The 15,255-nt window shown below is 36.3% G+C and overlaps 1 protein-coding gene across 2 annotated transcripts in view; it reads right to left on the bottom strand.

Annotated features, from left to right (window-relative positions):
- Nucleotides 1-892: 892 nt before the first annotated feature.
- ST7L (suppression of tumorigenicity 7 like) overlaps nucleotides 893-15,255 on the bottom strand; it is a 59,198-nt gene continuing 44,835 nt past the window's right edge. The window contains exons 12-15 of one of the 2 annotated variants that reach the window (XM_012730116.1): nucleotides 11,727-11,877; nucleotides 7,940-8,032; nucleotides 1,550-1,689; nucleotides 893-995 (exon numbers count right to left, since the gene is read on the bottom strand). In XM_012730116.1, the coding sequence (XP_012585570.1) occupies nucleotides 972-995; nucleotides 1,550-1,689; nucleotides 7,940-8,032; nucleotides 11,727-11,877 (408 nt within the window). In that variant the 3' untranslated portion in view covers nucleotides 893-971. Of the gene's footprint in view, nucleotides 996-1,385; nucleotides 1,690-7,939; nucleotides 8,033-11,726; nucleotides 11,878-15,255 lie in introns of those variants that run through there. The other variant, XM_004689644.2, reaches the window with a different exon arrangement.

Genomic DNA, 15,255 nt, shown 5'->3' with positions numbered 1-15,255 from the left:
TTTTTTCGCCGCAGTTAAATAGATGAGTTTCCCTGTTTAGTACATATTTTCACACTAGATTACACAGAAGGTCATACCAATTTGCAATTCATTTGCTCCCCAGTCAACACCACTGCAAATACTAGATTATGGTATGGCCACAAATATTAACCTTTTTACACTAGAAGAAATACAACCACTAGTTTCCCACCCAAATATCTTGATGCTTCCTCAACCAACAATGCAAAGTCATTCTTCTTTAAGTCTGACCCAGATACAACTGTAGACTCTGCTTCTGGGCCAGTTTCACCTTCACGCATTCCATAGTTAAGGGAAACCAGTGCTCTCACTACCAGCGTCAGAAGAAAAGCAACTAATCTTTAAGGCACAAGATTAAGGCAGGAAGTTAGAATGGAAAAATATGGAGAAAAATACAGAAAATACATGGCTAAGTACATGCCAGCTTTTCTATGGTTTTCAGTACTTTTTCATGTAAGAATATATTAAATCAACATTTTCTTTTAGGATTCGAACTCTTATTACCTGGTAAAAATGTGAGGCTGTATAAGAAAGACATTTTTAAAAGGTGTGGTGTGGAAATTGGCCCTCCCTGGTCGCACAAGGGGATAAGCCCAGCACAACAAAGCTACCGCCAGCCACTGCAGCACGAGTTTGATCCCCACCAGGGAGGTGGCCCACAGGGCACAGTGCAGCAGACCTCTCCTGACCCGCCTGCTGCTCCCCTCAGCAGTGTATTTCAGTCAAGCTGCCTGTTCTGCTCCCCACTCTTGTCTCTGGTGAATCTCTCACCCTTGCACCTGTGGCCTGCACCTCAGTTCTTATATGCATAAATAAATAAATAAAAAATCTTTTAAAAAAAAAGGTGTGAAGACTTACAAGGATTAATCTTTGGCAATTTTACTGTGAGTCAGTCTCATTAATTAATAAGCTCATGTAGAAGAGTAGATAACCATGGAATATTCTCTCTAATATCAGTCCTCAAGAACTTCCTGGACCTGGGACAGAAAATGCGGAAGCAGGTCAAGACAAGGGTAAAAACGAAAATAAAGACTGATCTCTTCCAGGAGAGCCTTTGGGGAGACAAGTCCCACTTGCCCCTCTTACTGCTTGTTCTCCACCCTAGTTGCACTCTTGAACTTAAGTTCAGCAAATTCTTAGAACTAATGATTTCATTTAAATATAAAAATCAAAAGGTTTATTCATAAAATATAGATTTTTTTTAATGCCTAAGAAGATGGGTTTAAAGGAATTAGAGTATTCTTTAGTTAGCAACAAGATGCCACACTGACCACCCAAAGTGATCACAAAGACCAAATTTACAATGGCATGGCACTGAGTACCTGAAATTTTTAAGCAACAAATATAAAGCTCAAATCACCAAAAACTTATGTTCGACATATTTATGGTAGCAACTTTACAAATCAACTCCTGTAATTTACTGTAACAAGTATCTTCCACTGCTCAACTGCCTTAGCACTACTAACAGCTCAGAGATGGTTTCTTGTGTGTTTTACAAATACTCTATACAAGTCCTTGAGATCATACTTACAGCTTTAGCTAAAACACCCATGATTTCAGGAAACTGGTGTGTGAGCAGGGCTATCATTGCTGTCGAAGAACACAACCCTGCTGTGAAGTGGATGAAAAAAGGAAGCTCCTTCTTTGGGTAAACAGAAACATGATGAAAAGCTGCAAGAGAGAAAAGGTAAAAATGGATTTTTATTTCACAATGATATGTATGCCAGATTTTAATATGGTCAAACAAAATTTATTTTTAAAAAGAGAAAAAAATTAAAAAAAAAAAAAACAAGAGTCATATAGTCAAGCAAGGTAAAAGAAAGTTACCCATTATTTATTCTCACGTTGACAACATATGTACACAGCCAGGTGATTGTGCTGAGGGCTGCGAGTACGATGGCATCGTGGGAAAGAGCAGGGATTGTAAAGTCATGCTGAAGTGGTTTTGAAAAAGAGCTTTGTCTCTTTTTGTGTGATCTAATAAGTGTTAATCCGCTGGTAGTTGCTATGGAGCTGTTATGATGAACATTGAAAGCCCTTAATAAATGTGAGTTGTTATAATACTTGCTCTCTGGTGCTCAGAGATGCATATAGCAGACTAGTAAGACAAGTGAGAAACACACATGTGGTTGGAGATTTCCCAGAACTGTCAGTTAATAATTTTACCCTATTGCTGCTAAGTGTTCAATAGGTGGCATTTCACTGAGCACCGTAAAGCAGCACCGAACACGTAAGTCCTAGAGGTGACAAAGTCCCTTGCCTTGTTTTACAACTTTTACATATTTACACATGTATTACCTTTCTAATGATTGGAGACTTCTTCACTAATAGAGTTCAAGTATTAGTATCTTCTTCGAAATTTGAAAATATTTGAATAGCAATGCTGGAATGTGCCTGTTTCAATGTTTGGCAGACAGTAGGCGCTCAATAAATGTCTGTTAAACTGAGAGCTATTCTGGGACTTCATTTAGTCCAGGAAGCTGACCTCTCAGGGCTGGACACAAATCCAGGAATTCCTGATATAATATCCTGCATAAGTAAGGGATGACTAATTCTGTGCTGAATCAAGGTCAGCTATAAATTTCACTTTTTCAGACACAGTGATTCACAGAGAAGAATACATCTAATTTTCCTTCAGTAACCAAAATATTATGTTTTATACTATGTTCAGAAAGTATATAGCAAAAACCAAATTAATTAACAATCCATAAAAATTCTAAAGATACACTATTCTTTAAAGTCAGACACATTAGTAGCTGTAGACAACACTGGGCTTTCAGCACCCGAAAAAATGAGTCTTTTTTGCTGTTCATCAGCATCAGCCATGAGAAGCCAACTCCTCCCAGAAAACTAAGAGAAACAAAGCAAGGTCCTTGCAGAGACCAGGAACAATGCTAATGGTTATTCTAGCTGCTACTATTGGAGAGATTCAAAATTAAGAATGTTAATAAACTGTGTAACATTTTATGGTTTACAACAGACTTTAGTTTATATTGGTTTGTTTTTAATAACCAAAAAAGATACAGTATTTTTCCCACTTCATATGAGATTTTTCTACTATTGGAGGGACTTGTTATTTCTTTTTGGATTGTTTTCGGTATCTTCATTTATCAGTCAGTGTTTGGCTACTACAGTGTAATGGATGACTTTTCTCCCTTGGAAATAAAGTTCAAATTTCATCATTGGCTTGTAGAGAAAAACTTATCAGGAGGCATGAAAGACAACTAAATACATGTGAACTAGAGAAATAGTTCAAGTCTGAACTTATGAAGACCATAAGTAAATTCCAGAATGCTGTTGAGATATATCAAGGCTGATGGAAAATTGCAAACAGAAAAACATTAAGTACTCCTGGGAATTAGAACTCCACAAAATTAAAAATTTGTTCCTTCTACCATAGTCAGAAACATAAAAAAATACTCAATGAACATACATAATCTAACAAAACTCCCAAGCATATCTTTCTCCTCCTACCTCCTTGCACCTTATATGAGTAAAAATTAATAAAAACCTGCCAGAAAGCAAGATGTCTGTTCCTACAGCCTAGGGTTCTGACAACGCATGACAATAATCCTGCTTTTCTTTATATGACTATGTTATGATGGTCTTGTATCGGGTAATCTTTGTAATTGTTTGGGGGGCATTATTTAGTCTAATATAAAATATAAAATATGTTTGCATATTGATATTTCATAGGCTATATTGCATATAGCCTAATATAAAATATGTTTGCATATTGATATTTCATAAGCAAAGGTTTATTCCTTTGTCTTAAATATCCTTATTCTTATTAAAATGGAGAAACAAGAACAACTACTACCACCAGCATGCTAGGAAGGAAAATAAAAACTTTCATTGCTGGCCTTCTAATTGTCAAAATCAATGAATGGATTCTTCTCAGTAATTACCTTAATCTCTCAAATACCACTCCTCATTGGAAATTTCTTCCTCCTTCAAGTTTCTATAATATCTAGTTGGGGTTTTTCCTGTCTCTCTGACCACTCCTTCACTGAATCTTCCAGGCTTTTTATCAGTCATCCATTCCTTGGGCATTTTTGTGCCCCCATAGTTACACCTTTAGTTTGCCTCTCAAGGAAAGTTTACCTTCCCTTGGTTATCTCATTCAGGTCTAGAACTCACAAGTTGGCTTTGTGCTGTAGAGGGATGCCAGAGAGAAAGAGATATTAGGACTCATGGCAATTTTGTTTATACAACTGCTCCTACCCTAGACCACTGCTGACTGGGCCAGGGCAGGACATAGAAGTTTTAGAAGTGAGGTTCAGATGTTACTTATTTGTATCATTTGCTCCAACAGTATAGTTGCATCAAGTTTGGTTACATGAAGTCTAGGAGGGAAAGCCAAATGTAAAGAGAGGGGTATAAAAATGTAGCAGGCACACCAAGGAAAGCAGAAACAAGCACTCACACAAGAGAAGACTGATTTGGGGGAAGGAGAAAAATAAAGTAAGAACAGGAGAGCCTGCAAAAGGCAGTCAGACATATATACAAATATATCTATACAGATTATAAGGACAGAAAATCCCGATGGTCTCCTAGTTCCTGGTACCAGTCCCTTATGAGTTCCAATGTAATATTGCCAGGGCCCTCCCTGGCAGTGCAAGGCATTAAAGTGCAGCACTGTGAAATTATCCACAGCCATTGCAGCACGAGTTTGATCCCTAGCCAGGGAGGTGACCCATGTGGCACAGCAGACCTCTCGTCTGGCCCACTGCTCCCCTCTGTAGTGTATTTCTGTCAATCTGCCTTTTCTATTCCCTACTGTCTCTGATGAACCCTCTCACCCCTCTCACCTCTGGCCGTACCCCAGTTCTTGTATGCTTAAATAAATTTATCTTTTAAAAAAAGGTAATGCTATCTATGGGTTCTCTGAGGTAATCTAGTCTTCTCCCAAAAAATTCCCATTTTTCTTTAAATATGTATGAAGTGCTTACAACACTTACTATTTATCTATTTTATAGCATATATATATATATATATAACATATATTACTTACAAATATAGCTTAGACCCATATATATTTTATATAGAAAGACTATGTATGTGTAGGTATGAAATAGATAATAAAATATTTAAATGTCTATATGGACATATATAGATATATCACATCTGCATGAATTGTGTCCAGATGACTTGCATGCTGTACATGCAACATACTGAGAGCATGAACTTGCTACTCTTCCAAACATACTTTTCTTATTGCTTTATTCTCTTATTGCATTATTCAAGTAATCCAAGTTAGATCTGGAAATCATCCCTGAACTGGGAGAGATAGGCATACTCTACTCCAGCTGCCTTATAATCTATTTCATACATACAGCACTTAGCACACTGTTTATTGGTTTCTCTATTAACCTATTAGCACTTAGGAGTTCAGAGTAGGGTAAGGAGGTAAAGGTACTAATGTTTAACATTTCTGTTGAGAACTTTCAATGTGGCTGGCATGTTTAAAAGAATAAACTTGACTAATTCAAATATTATTTATTAGGTATCAATTTTTATGGTAAATATTATAGTGACAACAGGGACAATAAAGGTAATCTCTTCTAAATTTCTATCTTTCTGAGCAGATTAGTTTATAACTTGATGATTCTAAAGTTGCGTCCATCTTAGACGAGTTCAGATGGTAATGACTCTAGCATTGGAAAAACCATAGTATGTATAAGGAAGTGGGGCATGTTTTCAGTTATCAGCATGCTTCCTTAGTGATTAAATCACAAAAAGAAAACTTAAACAGAAGTTTATGAATTTACCAGTTCATAGAGAAGAGTGAGTGACTAATAAAGCAGTTGAGACAAAAAAGAAGAGACTGTACTTTCAAGAAGTTTGGTTTCCTAAATGGAGCAATTATTCGCAAACACTCTCAGTCACTATAACCCTACATATTTCTCGTTCTTCTATAACTTTTTCACTGACTATTTTCAAAGTTAGGAAATGCAATTCCTCCAACTTCATTCTTAGGTATAAAGATTGTGTTGACTTTATATTCTGTGTCCTTTTCTTTTCCATGTAAAATTTAGGATGAACTTGTCAAATTTTGCAAAAACCTTACCAGGATTTTCATATGGATTGTATTGAATCTATAGGTCAATTTGGAGATAACAGTTATATATTATCATGCTTCATTTAGTGATGTTTTGGTTAGTGAAGCTCACAAATACGACAGTGGTTCCAACAGGATATTATCACACAGGGCTGTGTAATTACACTCTATGGTGTTTGTGCAATGATGCCTAATGACACATTCTTAGAACGCATCCTTGCTGTTAGGCTTTGCACAATTCTGTAAGTAAATATTAGGTTTTCTGATCCATAACCATGGAATAGCTCTCTATAATTTCTTAGTTTTTTTTTTCAGCAACATTTTGTAGCTTTTGATATACAAATCTTACATTTTCTAAAAATAAAAATAAAAAGACATGTATTCAGCCACATGAGCAGACTATTACATTTAGAAACCAATAGCACAGGCGCAAAAAAACCTACACCCCACTGTTGAATGCTTTACCCTTTCCTCAGAACAGAAACTAAACCTGTTATATAATTATTCACAGATACAACCCTGCGTTTCTTGCACACACGTGAATACGGCCCACAGCGTGTCTTCTTTGGAGCAGCGACGCCCTGCACCACTGCTGGGGCGAGCTCCCACGTCTGTGGTGACCTGTAGCCTTCCTGTCACTCCTCTGGCTCTCCTCTCCCACTAAGCTTTGTTTCCTGGCACTTAATTAAAACCTTCTGCTATGTCACAGCTTTGATAGTTCATGCTGGAACCACCCTAGCCACTTTGGTTTTGTGGTCTGGCAAAGTATTGACCTCCCCCACCTACGCCAGAGCTTCTACCTCTAAAGTTTTCTCTTTTCATGGTTCAAAATTTAAGGAATTGATTGTTGTAATTCCCAAAATCATTTGAGCTTCCACCACTTCCAAAATTCCTCCCATCACTACCCAATCCATTACAGCCATCCCCACTGCCACCATCCCCACTACCAGCTTGGTGACCACCTAGGCTACCTTGACCACTGAGGTTTACTCCATCACACAGTTGTCATTCTCACCAAAACCACCTCTGTGACTACCAATGATGTTTCCAGAACTACCTCAACCTCCTTCGCTGGATAAAGTACTGCCCACCTCTTCCTTAGGACTTTATGTTATAAGACTATTCCAGTCTTCTTTCTTGTAATGTCTTTGTCAGATTTGGTATGAGGGGAATAGTGATCTCACTGAATAAAGTGTGGAATGTTTCTTTGCTCTTTGTTTTCTGAAGAGTTGTACAGTATTAATATTATTCTTTAAATATTATTCTTTACATATTTTAAATAAATATGTAAGATGATTGTTCTTTTTAGTATCTTTAATCTTTGTGTCCTTCATTTCATCGAAGGCAAGGATTTGCTTAAAGAGTATTTAGAAATGAACTGAATTATACACCTACATTTCACAAGTGACTAAAATTTATTTTTTTCTCTTTAGGAACTCCCCCATAATAAAATAAAGTAATATTTAAACAGTACTCTAAATTTCAAACAAAAGCACTTTTGAGATGGGAGAATACTATGAAAAACAATTTTACAAACACTTTTTAAGCTTAAAAACACTAAAGAGCCTCCCTGGTGGCACAGCAGGTTAAAGTGCAGCATTACAAGTTAGCCACAGCCACTTCAGTGTGAGTTCAATTCCCAGCTCCAGAAGTGATCCACACAGTGCAGCAGACCTCTCCTGCCTCGCCTGCTGCTCCCCTTAGCAATCTACTTCATCCACCTGCCTGTTCTGCTCCCCACTCTGTTTCTGGAGAACCCTCTCACTGACCCTGCACCTCTGGCCTGTACTCCAGTTCTGTATGCATAAATAAATAAATCTTTAAAATAAAAACAAAAAGAACACAACAATATTTACTTACTAGGTAACAGTTCTCTATCAGCCGTCTCTGTGCAGCTGGGGTAAGGGTAAAATAGATGGCCTTTCTCTAATGGGTATGGAATCATTCTGAAAGCTGAGAAGAAAAACACATGTTGACATCCAAGTCAGTCTCATTTCCATTCTATACTACAATTCAAAGCTAACTGTGGAGACACTGTAAAAATTTCAAACAGCATTTTGTTTTCTTTTTTAGGTAGGTATTTTAGATGAAAGAAACATAATAAGCAATAGAATGAATAAAGGGAAAATAAGATTTAGAAAGTAATGAATGGTCGGGCTGGACTAAAACTAAAGGAAAAGTGGTTGATAAGCCTAACTGGGTCCTTCTGTCTTCAGTTTCCTTACTACAAAGTATAAGCTCTCCAACTATGAATTCCATTCTTGTTTAAAATGCAATATGTATAATTACCATAGCCATAATTGTTGACAACTTAAAAGAGTTTCAGTAGCCCATGAGTTCACATATAAGATGTTATCAAAGGTTCCTATAACAAAACTTCATTGAGATCAAGTCACCAAAATATAGCCCTTGGTCAGACCTAGCCCACTGTTTTGTAGATAAAATTTTTGTTAGAATATAGTCATGCTTATGAAAAAATGTTCAACATCATGTGTAATAAGGGAGATGCAAATTAAAACCACAATGAGATACCACCTCACCCCAGTGAGAAGGGCACATCTTCAAACAACTAACAGCAACAAATGTTGACGAGGATGTGGAGAAAAAGGAACTCTCCTGCATTGCTGGTGGGAATGAAAGCTAGTACAACCACTATGGAAAACTGGAAGTTTCTCAAACTGCTAAAAATGGAGCTTCATTAGGACCCAGCAATCCCACTCCTACGTATCTACCCAAAAGACACAAAAACACTGACTCAAAAAGACACCTGCATCCCCATGTTTATTGCTGCTTTATTTACAACTGGAAAAACATGGAAACAAGCCAAATGCCCAAAAGTAGATGAGTGGATTAAAAAGATGTGGTACATATACACAATGGAATATTACTGAGCAACCAAAAAAGATAAACACATGCCTTTTGCAGCAACACGGATGGAGCTGGAAGGAATCATGCTTAGTGAAATAAGCCAGAAAGAACAGGAAAAATACCGGATGGTCTCACTCATAGCAGGACTATAAAGGACAAGATAAGGAAATAATAATAATAATGAACAACTATATGCCAGAGACATTTTACGAGGGTGTTGTGGGAATGGGATCAAAAACTGTGGGGGGATGGAAGTGCACTGGACTATGGTGATGGCACATGGGTGATTTGGTGATGGGAAGCACCCGGGGATTACAATTGAGATGGAAAAAGGCACAAAATGACGTAAAAATAAACTATTAAATTATTAAAAAAATATATAGTCATGCATGTTCATCTCATATGTTTTTTTCTTTCCAGCCTATAACCTCTTGTCATCTATAATATGCAAACACCTTCAACAAAACAGTAACAAACTGAAAAATACTAACAATCTAAAGTTGCTTTCATGACACAAGAGTTGGGCAGTTGTACAGAGACAGCAGCAATGGCCCACAAAGACTAAGTATTTACCATCTTAAACTAGATTATCAACTCTAACAGACTTCTTAAAGGAGGAATCCTCATTGATCTACCCAATTAGCTAATTACACATCAAAATTGTATGACTATTCATGAAATACAGGATAATTAAAAAAACTTGTTAAAAATCATCTGTGTCAGGCCCTCCCTGGTGGCACAGCGGGTTAAAGCACCGCACTGAGAATCTAAAAGCCACTTCCTCATGAGTTCAATTCCCACCTGCCCCGGAGGTGACCACATGGCGTGGCAGACATCTCCTGACCCGCCCGCTGCTCCCCTCAGCAGTGTACTTCGTCGATCTGCCTGTTCTGCTCCCCACTCTGTCTCTGGTGAATCCTCTCACCCTCCACATCTCTGGCCTGTACCCCAGTTCTATAAGAATAAATAAATCTTAAAAAAAAAAATCATCTGTGTCAAACAGAACCTTAGGCACTGAAGGCATATACAAGGTGAATGCCACAGAGTGCCTGTCTTTAAGGAGCTTACAGATTAATGGGGGGGGGGGGAGAAGCAAAAGAAAATCTGATTATCCAAACACATTCAGCTTTTGAGTTTTAGTAGTCTTTGTTTCATTAATCTCTATTGCCGGTATGAAGCACAGAATTTGGCCCTTATCAAACAACTAATGCAGATTCCTTCATTTTCTGGTTCAAGGACACATGGTACCCTTCATGTCTCAGCAATTTCTTAAATGATATTTCTAGGCTGAAAGGAAAACAATTCCACTTATTAAGCAATGGATTCAAACAACTTTAAAAGTTTGTGTTCTAACAACTTAGCAGTGATTTTGAAAATACACACACACATACAAATTGAAAGAAAAAAAGCATGATCTCTTTTTTAAATAATCATCATTTCTTATTATTGGGATATATGAACCTTTAGGAACTGCACAGCCACTCAAACCTTTGATTAGATTGGCTATGACCATCATTTCCTGTCTTACACTGATTTCTGTGTGGTACTTCCTTTAACTAGCAGCAACTAACAAAAAATCAAACTTTCAAAAACATGACAACGCTGAAAGAAACAGAATGGAGAGCCACCTAATGTTAAAGCCATGAATTATCAAGAGCTAAGAGTGTGAACAGTGTCTGACAGATGCTACATGTTGCTATGTTTCTACTGAGTAGCTACCATATTCCATGACATTCTGACGAGTTTGTGGCAAAGCCGTAGGATGTCTCTGTACAAAGTTTAGAACTGAGGAAGTAAATCAGTTTTAGTGAATGCTGAATGAATTTATTTTTAAATTTTTATTCATCATGGAACACTTTCCAAGAAAAATATTGTAAAAATTCAATGATAAAATGCGTTGTTTCTTCATTTTATTAGTGATCTAAAAAAACTACAAATAAAGGATCTGATCATTTCAAAAATGCCCAATTCTCCAAAGAAGATACACAAATGGCTAATTAGTAAATAAAAACATATTCAACATCACAAACTTTTAGGGAAATGCAAGTCAAAAGCACAAAAACATAACCACATCACACCCACTAGGGACGTTATTAGGAAAAACACACACACACACAGAAAACATTTTCTTCCCTTGCCAATTGCTGGTGGGAATGTAAAATGATGCAGCTGCTATAGGAAAATCAAGCAAACTGGCGACCAGGGGTTGGGGAAGGAAGGAAGTTTTATTGTTCAATGGATATGGAACTGCAGTTGGGATGAAGAAACAATTCTAGGGATGGATGACACTGATGGTTACACAACAGTGAAAAAGTATGTAATACATCATTTAACAGAACATTTACAATTTTTGGTTAAAATGGTCACTTTTATGATAGATATATGTTATCACAATTTTTAAAAGTTTATAAAATAATAGAATTGATATTGCTGTGAGGAAACAGTTTCATGTACACTTCTGAAAAATAATCATCGGTGCAATTATTAAAAAATTAGCATAACAACTCAACCACAATAAAAAGCTTATAAACCAAGGGATATATTTTCTTCCCTTGCCAATATATAATTTAAATGAACAGATAGCAGGATAAGTTAGCAGTTTCTCATTCTGTTTTTTCCTAAATGGGGGATCAGTAAAATTTTCTTAAAGCATTTCTTCTACCAATGAGCCAAATGACCAATCTGAACAACAAATCCCTACAGAAGCTCAGATAATCTCATTTTAAATGTGAATGCAATGAATAGTCAGCTAGATTAGTTACATCTGGAGAATACTTACTGCCTTCCCATGTACACTGTAACAGGTTAAGAGCACCCTCTATTCGCTTCCAATGCTGAAGATGAAAGAAAGCATAGGCAATTGCTTCACTATCACCCCGTTTCAGAATATGTTCTGGAGGCAAGATTAGACTTTTCATCTCTAGTAAGTACTGAAAAAATAACACACAAGAGAAGTTAAATTCAAGCACACACAAAAATGTAGATTAAAAATTCTATGAAGTTCATTTGGTTTTAAAATGTGATTTTAAAAGCTAGATCAATGATATGAAGGTACTACTGATTTTATATTTTATATATGCAAGCTCCAAAGATCAGAATATTCCTGTAGGTAAAACAAATGGCTTATGTATGACCTTGTTAATTACAAAACAAAAGCTCAAGCTAAGGAAATATGTGAAAGGAAATTTTTATTTTTCAAAAAAAGAATTAAGCATAAAGATTAAAAAAATACAATTTGGAACTATGTAGCAACATTCAATTCTTTTCCCCCTTCTTATTCCCATTTGATAGATTAAGGAGCTTAATTGTTAAACTCAATTATGTTACTAAGTGCAAAGCACTATGCTTTTAGGAAATACCAAAACCATTCTATCTGGAGCACCTAATGTAATACTATAGATTTCTCAAGTAAGTAATTGTAACTGGAGTGTGGTGAGTAGCTTTGTTAGAAGTATAAACAATGCATTTAAGAATATGGATAGGAGATTTTTTCTATTTAGTTCTTTTATAACAACTTCACGGAGAAATAATTTACATACTTTGTAAAATTCACCTATTGAAAGTCAACAATTCAATGTGTTTTTAGTATATTCACAGAAAATGAACCATCACCACAGTCAATTTTAGAATATTTTCATCATCTCAAAAAAAAAAAAAAAAAAACCTCGTACCTTTGCATATTTGTCCTCCACTTCCCCACTCCTCCTAAACCCTAAGCAACCACTAATGCGCTTTCTATTTCCGTAGATTTGCCAATTCTGGATAGTTCACATAAGTAAGGTGACATAATATATGGTCTTTGTGATTATTTTCTTTCATTTAACAGTTTTCAATGTACATCCATGTTGTAACCTGTATCAGTACCTTGACCCTTTTTGTGGCTGAATCATTCCACATTATATGGATATACCACATTTCTTTATCCATTCATCAAGATTGGTTGTTTTTTTAACCTTCTGGCTATTATGAATAATGGTACAATAAATATTCACGTTCAAATTTTTTTGTTTACATGTTTTTACCTTTCTTGTGTATATAATCTGCTAGGTCATATAGTAACTTTGTGTTTAAGAGGTATTGATTATGATGTAAGGGCTAGAATCTGCTAGAATCTGGAATTTGACCTGATATGTAAAGGTAGGTGGAACATGTATAAGCAGAACAGGGTGTGGGGTTGAGAGAAGAACACAGAACTTAGTGGAAGTACAGGCCAACTTGAAAAGGCACCAAGTTAAGTCTGTGGAAGTACAAGATGCACTGATGGAATTAAACAATGTGTCTGTTCAAGAAATTACATCCGGTCAATTCTTACTCAAATATAAAATTAAATTTTATCTTAAACTGTTGAAGAAAACACTTCCCTTAATATTAAAAATCAATACAAAGCAATATAATCAGTTACTGCACTAATCAAATACACTAATTCCATGAAGATGCAAAATGAACCACTTATATATGATCTTTACTATTAAAGTGGCCAACTAAAAACCAAAACTTTAAAAAGGTATTAAACACTTCCTTCCAAAGCCTAAGGTCAGAATACACTTTCTCTGCTGAAATAGGTTTGAAATAGCCTCTTTTGTTCTAAATAACGTGAAATCAAATTATGTGTCATAAGATCCAAACCACATTAATCTCCATTATAAAATGTAAAAGAGAAATATTTCAGAGTGCCTCAAAAGATATATTCTTACATTTCAAATTCTGAGTTCCTTAGGTTGTTACACAAACTAATGAGATAAACAGCTCAAAAAGAGCTGAACTTAAAAAGTAAAACTGCTACAGGCAGGGAAAAATCTAAAACAAAACAAAACAAAACAAAAAGTTGTAGTAGTTTCAAAACTATGTCTTAGATTATTAACCAGCACACAAGTATTCATCATATGTAACCATCACCTAAAATAAGGTTCACCTTTCTTATTAAGAAATGTGCCTCTCTAGCACGTACTAAGTATAATATCTATCTTTAATTACTCTTATGCCTCAATACAAAAAAAAAAGAATAACTGCTTTTGATTTCCCTGGCTCTCCTCAAAGTGTAAAAATGTAGTCTGCTTATCAATTTATATTAGCAGATGTCACAGCTATGAGATTATTTACTAATCCAGTTTGGGGACTTAACATTTCCCATTCAGCTTCTTTGAGGAATGCAGCAGAGGTTGTGTCCTGGTCAAGCAAAGCCCATTTGCTGCCTGGTTGGGTTTTTTCCCCTTAGTGCCCTGGGCCTACATTCAGGAAGGTAATATTCTTTCTAATTCTCTCTAATCCTTGACCATTTTTTAAAACACAGTGAAATATCATTCACACCAGGCAGCTGTGGGAAAATGGACTAAAGTAGCTGACCTCTGACATGACTCCCTGTGCTCTTTGCAAGCTCACTAAGAGCTTCTTCAGTAGGAAGCAAAGAAAATGCAGCAATCTCAGTGGATCTCTGTCACAGAAAAGAGAACCTCACCTTCAGAAAGAAACAGTTTAATACTTAAAGCAAGTCCTTTCTATTAAATTTCTACAACATTTTACAGATAACAGATAGAAGAGGTAATATATCCAAATTAGTTTTAATGCCCTGAAACTTTAAGCTAAAATGTATCTTGATAGTCACTTAGCAAAAGGTAAGAGAAGATATTTAAACATATTATATAGAAAATATCAGCTTAATATGTCAAGGAAATACTGTTTTAACATTTATTTATCTATGCATACAGAACTGGGGCACAGGCCAGAGGTACAGGGGAGGCGAGAGGAGAGGATTCATCAGAGACAGGGTGGGGACCAGAACAGGCAGAGCGACAACTGCTAAGGGGAGCAGCAGGTGAGACAGAAGAGGCCTGTCACACCCTGTGGATCACCTCTGGGGCTGGGGATCAAACTCACACTAAAGCTGCTGTGGCCAGCTTGCAGTGCTGCGTTTTAACCAGTTGTGCCACCAGGGAGGGCCATACTTTTTTTTTTTAAACAGCAAATACATATACATATTTTTACTATTTGATCACCTAAGTGACATTCAGACAGTAATCAAACATGGCATGCTTATTAGGAAACAATACTTAAGGCTTTTATATTTTAAAAATCTTTACTATTTAACCATTAAATTTTTTTCCTTATGCTATCTTGTTTTTTTCTTATGCAAATGTCCTTCCTAATTTGACTTTCAAAAAAGATTTATTTATGCATACAAGAGGCCAAAGATGCAAGGTGGGGGGTGAGAAAATTCAGAGACAGAGTGGGGAGCAGAACAGGCAGATGGACTAAAATACACTGCTGAGGGGAGCAGAGGGAGAGACAGGAGAGATCTGCTGTACCATGTG

The sequence above is a fragment of the Condylura cristata genome, unplaced genomic scaffold (assembly GCF_000260355.1).
Source record: "Condylura cristata isolate star-nosed mole 26May11 unplaced genomic scaffold, ConCri1.0 scaffold00026, whole genome shotgun sequence".
NCBI classification, from domain to species: domain Eukaryota; kingdom Metazoa; phylum Chordata; class Mammalia; order Eulipotyphla; family Talpidae; genus Condylura; species Condylura cristata.
Note: the sequence above shows the minus strand (reverse complement) of the source record. Positions and strands in the feature narration are given on the sequence as shown.